Source organism: Grampus griseus, assembly GCF_964374135.1.
Source record: "Grampus griseus genome assembly, chromosome: 14".
In the NCBI taxonomy this organism is placed as follows: Eukaryota; Metazoa; Chordata; class Mammalia; order Artiodactyla; family Delphinidae; genus Grampus; species Grampus griseus.
In genome coordinates this window covers 21,785,478-21,799,657 of record NC_139008.1, presented here as the reverse complement: position 1 = coordinate 21,799,657, position 14,180 = coordinate 21,785,478, and the positions used below count along the sequence as shown (strand labels likewise).

At 39.2% G+C, this 14,180-nt stretch overlaps 1 protein-coding gene across 4 annotated transcripts in view; it reads right to left on the bottom strand.

Moving 5' to 3' along the window:
- Positions 1–14,180, bottom strand: part of DNAH3 (dynein axonemal heavy chain 3) — a 194,028-nt gene that overhangs the window by 126,171 nt on the left and 53,677 nt on the right. For all 4 annotated transcript variants that reach the window (XM_082670865.1, XM_082670866.1, XM_082670867.1 and 1 more), the window contains 2 exons: positions 8,804–8,957; positions 7,870–8,014 (listed from right to left, as the gene is read on the bottom strand). In XM_082670865.1, the coding sequence (XP_082526991.1) occupies positions 7,870–8,014; positions 8,804–8,957 (299 nt within the window). The remainder of the gene's footprint in view (positions 1–7,869; positions 8,015–8,803; positions 8,958–14,180) is intronic.

The following is a 14,180-nucleotide window of genomic DNA, read 5'->3' as shown; positions in this document are numbered from 1 at the left end:
ATCGTACCAATATTTTCTTAGGTCAGTCTCCAAAGGCAATAGAAATAAAAGCAAAAATAAACAAATGGGACCTAATCAAACTTATAAGTTTTTGTATGGCAAGGGAAACCATAAACAACATGAATGACTGACAAGGGCTTAATTTCCAAAACATACAAACAGCTCATACAACTCAAAAACAAAAAACCAGGGCTTCCCTGGTGGCTCAGTGGTTGAGAGTCCTCCTGCCGATGCAGGGGATGCAGGTTCGTGCCCCGGTCTGGGAGGATCCCACATGCTGCGGAGCGGCTGGGCCTGTGAGCCATGGCCGCTGAGCCTGCGTGTCCGGAGCCTGTGCTCCGCAACGGGAGAGGCCACAACAGTGAGAGGCCCGTGTACCGCAAAAAACAAACAAACAAAAAACCAAACAACCCAATCAAAAAATGGGCAGAAGCACTAAATAGATATTTCTCCAAAGAAGACATACAGATGGCCGAAAAGCACATGAAAAGATGCTCAATACAGCTAATTATTAGAGGACTGCAAATCAAAACTACGATGAGGTACCACCTCACTGGTCAGAATGGCCATCATTAAAAAATCTACAAATAATAAATGCTGGAGAAAAGGGAACCCTCCTACATTGTTGGTGGGAATGTAAACTGGGGCAGCCACTATGGAAAACAATATGGAGACTCCTCAAAAAACTAAAAACAGAGTTGTCATATGATCCAGCAATCCCATTCCTGGGCATATATCCAGACAAAACTATAATTCAAAAAGATACATGCATGGCTTCCCTGGTGGCACAGTGGTTAAGAATCCACCTGCTGATGCAGGGGACACAGGTTCTAACCCTGGTCCAGGAAGATTTCACATGCTGTAGAGCAACAAAGCCTGTGCACCACAACTACTGAGCCTGTGCTCTAGAGGACATGAGCCACAACTACTGAGCCCATGTGCCACAACTACTGAAGCCTGCGTGCCTAGAGCCCATGCTCCGCAACAACAGAAACCACGGCAATGAGAAGGCTGCACACCGCGACAAAGGGTAACCCCCACTTGCTGCAACTAGGGAAAGCCCATGCACAGCAACGAAGACCCAAAGCAGCCAAAATAATTAATTGATTGATTGATTGATTAATTAATTTTAAAAAAGATACAGGTACCCCCATGTTCATAGCAGCAGTATTCACAATAGCCAAGACATGGAAAAAACCTAAATGTCCATCAACAGATGAATGGATAAAGAAGACGTGGTACATATACACAATGCAATATTATTCAGCCATAAAAAAGAATGAAATAATGCAATTTGCAGCAATATGGATGGACCTAGAGATTATCATAGTAAATGAAGTAAGTCAGAAAGAGAAAGACAAATACCACATGATATCACTTTTATGTAGAATCTAAAATATGACACAAATGAACTTATCTACAAAACAGAAACAGACTCACAGACATAGGGAACAGACTTGTGGTTGCTATGGGGGAGGGTGGTGAGGGAGGGATGGATTGGGAGTTTGGGATTAACAGATGCAAACTATTATACATAGAATAGATAAACAACAAGGTCCTACTGTATAGCACAGGGAACTATATACAATATCCTGTAATAAACCATAATGAAAAAGAATATGAAAAAGAATGTTATATATAACTGAATCATTTTGCTGTACAGCAGAAATTAATGTAACATTGTAAATCATCTATACACCAATAAAATAAATTTTTAAAAAGTTGTGGGATATAGGGAAAGAAGTATTTAGAGGGAAATTTATAGCATTGAATATATATATTAGAAAAGACCTAAAATCAATAATCTATGCTTCCATTTTAGGAAACTATTAAAAAAGAGCATATTAAATCCAAAGTAAGGGCTTCGCTGGTGGTGCAGTGGTTAAGAATCTGTCTGCCAGTGCAGGGGACACGGGTTCAAGTCCTGGTCTGGGAAGATTCCACATGTTGCAGAGCAACTAAGCCCGTACGCCACAACTACTGAGCCTGCACTCTAGAGCCCACGAGCCACAACTACTAAAGCGCACGCATCTAGAGCCTGTGCTCCACAACAAGAGAAGCCACCACAATAAGAAGCCTGTGTACCACAACGAAAGAGTAGCCCCCACTCGCCGCAACTACAGAAAGCCCGCGCACAGCAACAAAGACCCAACGCAGCCAAAAATAAATAAATAAATAAATTTATTTTTAAAAAATAATAATAAAAAAATAATAAATCCAAAGTAAGCAGAAGAAAAGAAATAATAAAACGAAAACCTGGTTCTTTTCAAAGATCAATAAAATTGATAAATAGCTAGCTAGGCTAACAAAGAAAAAAGAAAAGACACAAATTACTGACATCAGAAATGAAAGAGGAGACATCATTGTACATCTCATGGACATTAAAAGGATAATAAAAGAAGACCATGAAATACTCTATGATCACAAATTTGATAACCTAGATTAAACAGACCAATTCCTTGAAAGATACAATTTGCAAAATTCACACAAGGAGAAACAATCTGAATTGGCCTATATTTATTTAAGAAATTGAATCAATAATTAATAACTTTCCAAAACAGAAAGCATCAGGCCCAGATGACGGTGAATTCTGCCAAACATTTAAGAAAGGAAAAATACCAATTTTTGTACAATCTCTTCCAGGAGACAGAAGAAGAAATACTTCCTAACTCATTCTATGAGGCCAGCACTATCCTAATACCAAAACCAGACAAAGACATTACAAGAAAAGAAAACTAAAGACCAATATCTCTCATGAACATAGATGCAAGAATCCTCAACAAAATGTTAGCAAATTGAATCCACCTATATATATATTATATATTAACATATATATATATATATAATTATACACCACAGTCAATTGGGACTTATTCCTCGCATGTAAAGTTGTTTCAATGTTTGAAAATCAATTAATATAATTCATCACATCAACAGGCAATTGAAGAAAAATCACATGATCTTATCAATAGATTCAGAAAAAGCATCTGAAAAAATCCAATACCCATTCATAATAAAAACTCTCAGCAAATAAGGGATAGAGGAGAAATCCCTCAACTTGATAAAGAACATCAGAGGAGAAATCCCTCAACTTGATAAAGAACATCTACAAAAACCTACAGCTAATATCATACTTAATGGTAAGAAACTAGAATCTTTCCTGCTAAGATGAGGAACACAGCAAGAATGTCCCCTCTCACCACTCCTTTTTCAACAGCATTCTGTGGTAGTCCTAGATAATGCAACATGACAAGAATAGAAAATAAAAGGTATACAGACTGGGGAAGAAGACATAAAACTTTGTTTGCAGGTGACAGAATCACTTACATAGAAAATATGAAAGAACCAACAGCAAAAAGAAACCTCCTGAAACTAATTCACAGTTATAGCAAGGTTGCAGTATACATGGTTAATACACAAAAGTTAATTGCTTTCCTATATATTATTAATGAACAGTGGATTTGAAATTAAAAACATATCCATTTACATTAGCACCCCCAAAATTGAAATACTTAGGTGTAAATCTGACAAAATATGTACAATGTCTATATAAGGAAAACTACAAAACTCTAATGAAAGAAATCAAAGAAGAAAATAAATGGAGAAAAATTTAATATTCATGGATAAGAAGATTCAATATTGTCAAGATGTCAGTTCTTTCCAACTTGATCTATAGATTCAACACAATCCCAACCAAAATCCCAACAAGTTTTTTTTTAGATACTGACAAACTGTTTCTAAAGTTTATGTGGAGACATAAAAGACCCAGAATAGCCAATATAATATTAAAGGAGAAAAATAAAGTTGGGGGACTGACACTATCCAGCTTCAAGACTTACCACATAGCTACAATAATCAAATGTGGTATTGACAAAAGAATAGACATATAGGTCAATGGAACAGAAGAGAGAGCCCAGAAATAAGATCCACAATAGTCGACTGATCTTTCACAAAGGAGCAAAGGCAATACAATGGAGAAATGAAACTTTCCAACAAATAGTTTTAGAACAACTGGATATCCACATGCAAAAAAATGAATGTAGAGGGACTTCCCTGGTGTCGCAGTGGTTGAGAATCTGCCTGCCAATGCAGGGGACACGGGTTCGATCCCTGGTCCGGGAGGATCCCACATGCCATGGAGCAACAAAGCCCGTGTGCCACAACTACTGAGCCTGTGCTCTAGGGCCCGCATGCTGCAACTACTGAGCCTGCACACCACAATTACTGAAGCCCACATGCCTAGAGCCTGTGCTCCACAACAAGAGAAGCCACTGCAATGAGAAGCCCGCACACTGCAATGAAGAGTAGCCCCCACTCGCCACAACTAGAGAAAGCCCGCATGCAGCAACGAAGACCCAATGCAGCCAAAAAAAAAAAAAAGAATGTAGATGGAGACTGTACATCCTTGACAAAAGTTAATCAAAAATTAATCAAAATGGATCATGGACTTAAATGTAAAATGCAAAACTATAAAACTTCTAGAAGGTAACATAGCAGAAAAATCTAGATGACCTTGGGTTTGGTGATAAATTTTTAGATACAATGCTAAACCTAGGAAAGAAATGACAAACTAGACTTTATTAAAATTAAAAACTTCTGCTTTGTGAAAGACACTGTCAAAAGACTGAAAAGACAGGCCAAAGACTAGTAGAAAAAATTGCAAAAGACATATCTGATAAAGGATTGCTGTCCAAAATATATAAAGAACTCTTAAAACTCAACAGTAAGAAAACAAACTTAATTTAAAAATGGGCAAACCCCCTCCCCCAACCCTAACTGTTTTAGTATACACTAGCAATGACCAATTAGAAACTGAAATTTAAAAACATATAGCTCTATAAAAAGAAATACATATAAATTTAACAAAACACATATAGGATCTGTACGCTAAAACCTACAAAACATTGACAAAAAGAAGTCAAAGAAGAGCAAAATAATTAGATATACAACGTCCATGGATTGGATGATTCAATTAAAGATGTCAGTTCTTTCCAAATTGATTTAACACATTTCCAATCAAAATTCCAGCAGGTTTCTTGTATATATAAATAAGCTGATTCACAAATTTTATGTAAAAGATATAAAGACAAAGGCACTGTAACAGTCATAATAAAACTTGAAAAAGAGATTGCAGTTATATGACAGTCTCAAAAAGACAAAACTATAGTAACAATGAAGAGATCAATAGTTGCCAGGTGTAGGGAGAGTGTGATTATGAAGGGGTACTACAAGGAAGTTTATTGAAGTCATGGAACTGTTCCATTTTCTGATTGTGGTGAATCAATATATATGTTAAAATTCATAGAACTGTATGTCAAAAATATCATTTTTACCGTATATGAATTTAAAAAATAAAATATAAAAAATTTAAAATACATTGTCTCTTTCCAACAAAAAAACTTGCTAAATTATAAATACTTCCTTAACACCAGAACTATTTTGTGCCTGAACCAACAAAAAGCATCACGCTTAAAGGTGACACTCTGGGGACTTCCCTGGCAGTCCAGTGGTTAAGACTTTGCCTTCCAATGCAGGGGGTGAGGATTTGATCCCTGGTAGGGGAGATAAGATCCCACATCCCTCGGGGCCAAAAAACCAAAACATAAAACAGAAGCAATATTGTAACAAATTCAATAGAGACTTTAAAAATGGTCTACATCAAAAAAATCCAAAATAAATAAATAAATAAAGGTGACACTCTGGAAGAATTCCCATTAAAATCAGGAATAAGACAAAGGTGCCATTATTACTACTGTTTAATTTGGAGGTGCTAGTCAACACAGAAAAGTGAATTTTAAAAGGGGTGTGAAAGTGATAAGGTAAAATATCTTAAATGTATAGATATGATCGAGTACTTCAAAAACTAAAAAGCATCAATAAAAATATTATTCAAGGGCTTCCCTGGTGGCGCAGTGGTTGAGAGTCCGCCTGCCGATGCAGGGGACACGGGTTCGTGCCCCGGTCCAGGAAGATCCCACATGCCGCGGAGCGGCTGGCCTGCGAGCCATGGCCGCTGGGCCTGCGCGTCCGGAGCCTGTGCTCCGCAACGGGAGAGGCCGCGATAGTGAGAGGCCCGCGTACTGCAAAAAAATATAAATAAATAAAATAAAATAATAATAAAAAATAAATAAATAAAAATTATTCAAAACGGAAAATTATTTAAATAAGGTGGTTTAGTAATAGAGAAAAAGTGGGAGGGCAAATGAACAACCTTTTATAAAGTAAGGAATTCAACTGACCAATTTTTTTTTGGTTTTTTTGGCGGCACGGCATGCAGGATCTTAGTTTCCCAGCCAGGGATGGAACCCGTGCCCCACTCCCTGCAGTGGAAGTGCAGACTCTTAACCACTGGGCTGCCAGGGAAGTCCCAAGAATGCTTTTTAATAATGAAAAAGCATACTTAAAAGTTGTGAAAAAGAAAATACCACTTTAAACATCAAATGAGCAAAAAAAGTTCTTAAAGCTATTACTTCCCAAGTTTGTTGAGGGTATGAGGAATGGGCCCTCAAATACTGCTAGAAGAATAATAAATTAAAACATGTAACTTTTCTGGAAGGCAATACCAATAACAAAAGCATTTTCTAAAATCCTAATAATTTTTATTACATCCCTTTGATCTAGCCGTTTCACTTTTGGTAATTTATCCTAAGAAAATGATCATTATTGTATACTGAAAATTGGCAACAAAGATGTTCATCACAGTTGTTCTTATAATATCAAAGCACTGGAATTTTCTGGTGGCGCAGTGGTTAAGAATCCACCTGCAAATGCAGGGGACATGGGTTCGAGCCCTGATCTGGGGAGATTCCACATGCTGTGGAACAACTAAGCCTGAGCACCACAACTGCTGAGCCTGCACTCTAGAGCCCGCGAGCCACAACTACTGAGCCTGTGTGCCACAACTACTGAAGCCCGCGTACCGAGAGCCTGTGCTCCGCAACAAGAGAAGCCACCGCAATGAGAAGCCCATGCACTGTGACAAAGAGTAGCCCCTGCTTGCCGCAACTAGAGAAAAGCCCATGCGGAACAACGAAGACCCAATGCAGCCAAAAATAAATAAATTAATTAATTTTAAAAAATATTGAAGCACTGGAAATAAGCTAAAGGCTCAACCCTGGCGGTCTCAGATTTTGTCCTCTGCTCCTAAATACTCTACCCAGGTGATGTCATTGATGGTTTTTAATTGTACTCTTACATATCAATTATTCCCCAATATAAATCCCACCCCCACTATAACTTCAATCCAGACTGATATACTGAACCGCTGATTAATCTTCCCATTTGGATGTTTGCAGACACCTAACTCAGTGTATTGAAGCTGATGTTTTTTTCCCAACAAATCTGTCATTTCTCTTATTCAGTGATGGCCTTATCCACCAGACTGCCTGAGCTAATAATCTGGAATTCACCCTAGGTGCTTTCCTCTCCCTCACTGCTCCCTGCCCCATATCAGATCAATCATTAAGTCCTGTTGACTCTACCGCCTCAATCTCTCTCTAGTGTCCAGGACCTATAGTAAAAGAGGTAGTTTACAGACATCTATGGCACTCTGGCCTTTCTTGCGTCAGCGTAATAGGGGAACTGCCATCTTATTCTCCCACCACCTGCCTCTCTGAGTCACTACCCAACCCATGGCTGTGGGTGGCTGCCTATTCTATTTCACCCTGGCAATAGATCTGGGGCTTTGATCCCCACCTTCCATCATTATCACATCAGAAAAATTTAACTATTGTTGCCTTAATCCAGACAATGAGAATATGATAAAAAGTCCAGCCAGAATCTGAGGTCCCAATCTTATTTCAGAACTGGCTGGGTTGAATCTGCTACCCCATCGCCATCCTGACCCAGCAGAGTGAGAATGCGGTATACCATTCATCCATTCCTCCGACTTGATGCTAAACTCGTAGGCTGTCGTCCACAGCTGCTCGTAAGGCACTTTGTTGGTCATCACGCTTTGTAGAAGAGGGAAGGTACTCTTCTCCTTTTCCAACAGCTCCTCCTCCTTATTGATCAACTGCAGGGCAAAAGGGGATGCTGTTTATTGGGTGGGTGGTTCTCCTGGACCCTAGAAGCCACCATGGCAAGTTCCCCAGTGCTTTGAAAACCAAGTTGAGGAAGATGCATGTTCATCTGGAGAGTAAGACAGGGAAATAAGGCATGAACTCAAGCAAGAATGTCCCTGTGCTACCTCTGAGGGCCATGGCAGCTGAGATCTAGCTGGGGGAAACTTTATGATAATTTGCCACTTGCTCCATCACTTTGGCTCCAACTGTATCATATCCATATCCCCATTTTCCCAATTTTCATATGTACTTTAGTTAAAGTACATATGAAACTGTTAACACAATGTTGCCTTCTTGTGCTGAATTGCCTCAAAGGTAAGAACTTTAATGATTAAAGAACTTACTAGTGAACTTCAGGGCAAGTTACTTAGCTTCTCCAAGACTTAGTTCTCCCATTTTAAATAGGGATAAATGAAGATACAGTACCTACCACAAAGGTTTATTATGGATATTATTAAGTGATATATCACATATGAAGTCCTTTGCACATTGTGCACATAATACATGCTCAATAAACGTGAGCAATTATTCCATTATAATAATTCTTTGTGTACTCAGTGACTAACAAAAAAGCTGGTATAATGTAGGGGTGTGGAAAAAGGTAGTCGAAAGCACCAATGAAAGAACTGGTCAATCAACTAATACTATCCACCTGACAGGTGATGTTAGGAAAACACAAAACCAAGGGCCAGAACCAACAGAGCAGTACAGTCATAAGTTCCCATCCCAAGACCCCAAACCTCAAATTCCACCAGTGCTTGATCTAGGTTCTTTGAAAGCTCATTAAGCTTTTCAACATTGCTCTTCATTTCTTCTGTAGTCATCACTTCACGTTTCCTAAAACCTTCCAGTTCCTTGTTGTAGCCCTCAAGTTTTGCCTCAAATTCTGAGCATCTGAAAGTAAAGACAGCCCAGTCACACTTGGACTTTCCATTTATCAGCATTGCTCACCCAATTCAAGCCTGGGGAGAATCTGATCTTCTGATACAATATATGTAAAACTTATAAATATATGTTATTATATATAATTTGTAATCCCACCTCCCAGAGACAGCTGCTTTGAACCTATGGTGGTTAAATATTTCCAGATGTTTCTCATATAGGTAAATATATATCAAAAATATATAACACATATGCTATATAATATATACATGTATAAAATTTATGTATATACATATTATTCATTTATCCATTAGGTATTTATTATTAAGTGCCTAATATCAAGAACTGCTCTAGGCATCAGCAATATATTTGTGAAGTACACTATGAAGCTCCCTACCCTCATGGAGCTTGTACTTTAGTTTGGGGAAACCCAGACAGTAAACATATATGGATGGATGAATGAATGGATGAATGGAAGGACAGATGGATGGATGGATAAATCTATACATAGATAAAAATGAAATATTTCTGATAGTGATAAATGTTCTGAAGAAAATAGAACAGGGCAGAGTGCCTAGTGGATGCAAGTGAAGGGCTACTTTAGCCAGAGTGATCAGGGAAGACTTTTCCAGAGATTTATCTACTTCATCCATATTATCAACAAAGCAGTTCTCAAATTTACTTCTCCCTTTTCCTAACGAGGTAGATTAACACAGTGTTAAGTGGACAGGTTCTAGAGCTGGACAGGTTAGGTTCAAGTCCCTACATTGCAACACAGTAGCTACATGACCTTGGTCAAGTCCTTTAACCTCTGTACGCCTCAGCTAAAGAAAACAGGGATGGATAAAGTACCTTCTTTAGTATTTAATAAGCTAACATATACAAAATGCTCAGAATTAAGCCTGGTACATAATGATCACTATAAAAATGTTTAGTCTCATTCACTAGAATTTAAACTCTATCAATGCAGTTTTAATCTCCTTAATGCCTTTTTGTATCTCCAGCACTTAGAAGAGTGTCTGGCATAAAACAATCAATACTCATTGAATGAATAAGGGGATTTGCCATTCAGAACAGCTATAGTAACATACCATAAATTTGGCTATTATCTTAAGAACACTTAATCCTGTTATGGCAGTTTTGATGTTCTTTTTTTCTTAAAAGTAATTTAAGAGAGTTAATTTTCAATGGTTTGATTTGGGTTTTATTTCTAATTACACTGTGTGGTAAGCAGCCTCTGGTAAGGTCCCCAAAGAGCCACACCTCCTGGTACTTTATATCCTTCTGTAACTGTCTCCTTTTGAGCTGGGCTAGACCTAGTAACTCACTTCTAACAAAGAATATGGCAAAAGTTATGGGATGTTACTCTCAAGATTAGGTTACAAAAAGACTGTGACTTTCTCTCTCTCTGTCTCTCTCCCTCTCTCTCTCTCTTTCTCTCTCTCTGAAGGAAGCCAGCTGCCATGTTACGAGCTACTCTATGGAGAGGTCCATATAGCAAGGAATAGAGGGAAGTTTCTGGCCAGCAGCTTATGAGGAGCTGAATCCTACTAACAATCCTGTGAGTGAGCCTGGATATAGATCCTCACCCAGTTGAGCCCTAAGATGAGACTGCAGCCTTGGCTGACATTCTGACTGCAACTTCGTAAGAGACCTTGAGCCAGAGGTATACTCTAAGCTGCACCTAGATTTCTGACCCACAGAAGCTGTGAGATAATGAATGTTTGTTTTAAGTTGCTATTTTTCAGAATGATTCAGAAATAGATAACTAATACACACTATTATAACAGAGTATGGCCAATATCGTTTCTGCTTCTTTAAATATTTTTTCTTGGGGAGGGGTTCCTAAAATATGGTCAATTTTTGTAAATGTTCTAAGGACATTTTTAAAAATGAATTTATTTATTTGTTTATTTTTGGCTGTGTTGGGTCTTCGTTGCCGCATGCGGGCTTTCTCTAGCTGCGGCAAGCAGGGGCTACTCTTCATCGCAGTGCGCAGGCTTCTCATTGCAGTGGCTTCTCTTGTTGCAAAGCACGGGTTCTAGGCATGTGGGCTCAGTAGTTGCAGCTTGCGGGCTCTAGAGCGCAGGCTCAGTAGCTGTGGTACACGGGCTTAGCTGTTCCACAGCACGTGGGATATCCCCGGATCAGGGGTGGAACCCGTGTTCCTGCATTGGCAGGCAGATTCTTAACCACTGCGCCACCAGGGAAGTCCCCTAAGGACATTTAAGAACAGTTTTTTCCATTGTAGAGTAGAAGGTTTGATACATATCCAACAAATTAAGGTTCTTAATTATTTACTTCCATTATCTCCTTATTCAAGTTTCACTTCATTTATTTTTAATTGAGTGATTATTTGATATAAAAGGGTTGATGACTGCTTTAACGTTATTCCACCCACCTAAGTAACCGTGTTTGAATCACTAATGTTTTTGCCTTGACTTTGACTCTATCTGATATTAATATGGCTGACTCCGTTTTCTTTTTCCTCATATTTGCATGCAGTACTCTTGCCCACGGACAAACTTAAATTTTCTTTGCTACCTATTAGCACAGGAGATCAGGGACAAAGATTAGTAACAGGATTTAAATCAGTTATTAAAATTTTATAGGAAATACAGAGGACAGAGGAACATATTAAATGACACCCCAGAGGTACAATCAGGAAAGTCTAGATCTGGGGACAAAAGACTTGGTTTCTTCAATAAATAAATTACAAGGAAAAAACCAAAGGAGATGGAGGGGGGACCTACAGATAAAAAGAAATCTAAGAGACATGTCAACCAATTGCAATGCTGTAGACATTTTTCAATTCTGATTCAAGTAAACAAACCATAAAAAGAAAAAATTAATTAGATCATTTTGGTCCCCAGATTAAAAACCATCAGTGACTTTCTACCATACTTAATAAGGAACCCAAACTCATTACCGCGACTTCAAGGACATGCTCCTCTAACTCTTCAGCCTCCTTTTATAGCTACTCTCCTTCTTAGGCAAAGGTATTCCCATGGTGGAGCCACTGCTCACGCTATGCTCAATGCCTGGACAGGACCCCCTTCTACTCTCTCCCTCCCCACATCTTCCCTTGATGGGATCCTTCTCATCCTTCAAGTCTTATTTACATGAGCCTTTCCCTGACTTGCCCATTGAATGCAATCACTGTGCTCTGTCACCCTGTTCTTTTCCTTCGTAGAGCTTCCATATTTATCTGTTTTATCTTCCATCTCCCATGCCCCTTTTGTTCTCCGTATCCTCAGAGAAGAGGAATGGAGACAGGAGCCCAAGAGGAAACTGGGCAAGGTGGCCACTGCCACCCTTTCCTTCCCCTGATTGTTTTTCACCAAAGTCTTAAGGATTCAAAGATAGAGAACATAAGTGCTATGAGAGACAGCCTGCTTCTTCTCAGATTTTTGTTTTGTTTTGTTTTGTAATAATCTCTGATTTTAGACTCTGGTAGGTATTAATTTTAGAGAATATCCTTACTGGAAAAAAGTCTCATTCATTCACTCATTCATTCATTCATCAAAAGAGTAAGCACCTGCTATTTGCAAGGCACTGTGCTCTATCTGGATCCCAGAACACAATCTGGGTACTCCCCCTAAGGCACCTTTCTTTCTTCCCAGAAGATGCACTCTTATGGCAAAGAGCAGCTCACATTCCTGAGATGTCCGTCATGTATATTCCAGGTCACTTCCAGGCCTGTGGAACCTACCACTGAGTGGAACAAAATGAGGGGAAAGCGGATTCTCCTGTTATCTACACAATTAGGTGCTGCTGGGTGCCTTTTCACATCGTTAAGATTCTTCTTGAGGCTCCAAACACAGACACACACACAAAGATAAATCTCTGATAAAAGCACTCTTGAATTCTTCCCAGAGGGAAACAGTAAACAAACTCAGTGATTATTGTAAAATATTATGATTATTATTGTTTTAAATTTCTTTTTTTAAATTTTATTGATGGATAGTTGACTAACAATATTATTGATATATTGGTCTCAGGTGTATAACACAGTGATTTGATATTTTTATGGACTACACACCATACAAAGTTATTATAAAATATTGACTCTATTCCTTGTGCTGTGCATTACATCCCTGTAACATATTTTATATATATTTTATATATATATATATTTTATAACTGACAGTTTGTACTATTTTAAATTTTTTATAATTGCTTAGTACATTACAGTTTCTAAAGTGCTTTCAGGGCTTCCCTGGTGGCGCAGTGGTTGAGAGTCCGCCTGCCGATGCAGGGGACACGGGTTCGTGCCCCGGTCTGGGAAGATCCCACATGCCACGGAGCAGCTGGGCCCGTGAGCCATGGCCGCTGAGCCTGCGCGTCCGGAGCCTGTGCTCCGCAACGGGAGAGGCCACAGCAGTGAGAGGCCCGCGTACCGCAAAAAATAAATAAATAAATAAATAAAAAGTAAAGTGCTTTCATGTCCATAATATATACATATATAAATGTATGTCATTAGTAAATAGTAGATACTCAGGAAATTCAGTTAAGTAAATTGAGTTCTATTCGTGGGACCACCTGGAGTCTATGGGAGAATAATGCAAGAATTTTTAAATGGTGGATTGGTCAGAATTCTGGCGGGAAATAGAATTCACTCTGATGTTCAAAGAAAGAGACTTTAATTAAGGGACCACTTACAGAGGTGAGATGTGGGTAGGGTTAAAGGAACAAAGAGGGGAGAGTGAAACACCCAGAGACTAGCCTCAGAGGGAAGCCATTATGATCCCTAGGGATGAGGGGACAATGAGAACTGGAACCACGGAGGAGCAAGAATTGTCATCCAGGAAGGAGGCAGCTACTGGCCAGAGCCCCAGGAACAAGCAGGGAGGGAGAGGGGAAGAAGCCCAGCAGTCACTCTCTAACCTCCTGAGTGCTCTCCACTGGCCTGGCCCTGTCTGGATCCAACAGACACGGGAGCCAGAGGCTACAGACTGCAGGTATCAGCCAACCAGGCAGGGAGCGGACAGAGGAAAGGTGGAAAAGAAATTGGGAGAGGGAGTGGGGACAGCAAGTGGGGAAAAGTAAGCATTGAAGCCAAAAAATTCTCGTGGGCTGGAAAAATACGGTCAAGTCTCTTAGAGAGGGAATGGGATTGTTTCCACAGAAGATGAATGAATAAATGAATATTGTTAAGCCCTCCTCAAAGGTTTTTCTCAGGATCTAAGCAAAAATGATGGACAGCAAGTTTAAGACTTCACCAAAGAGAGGGCT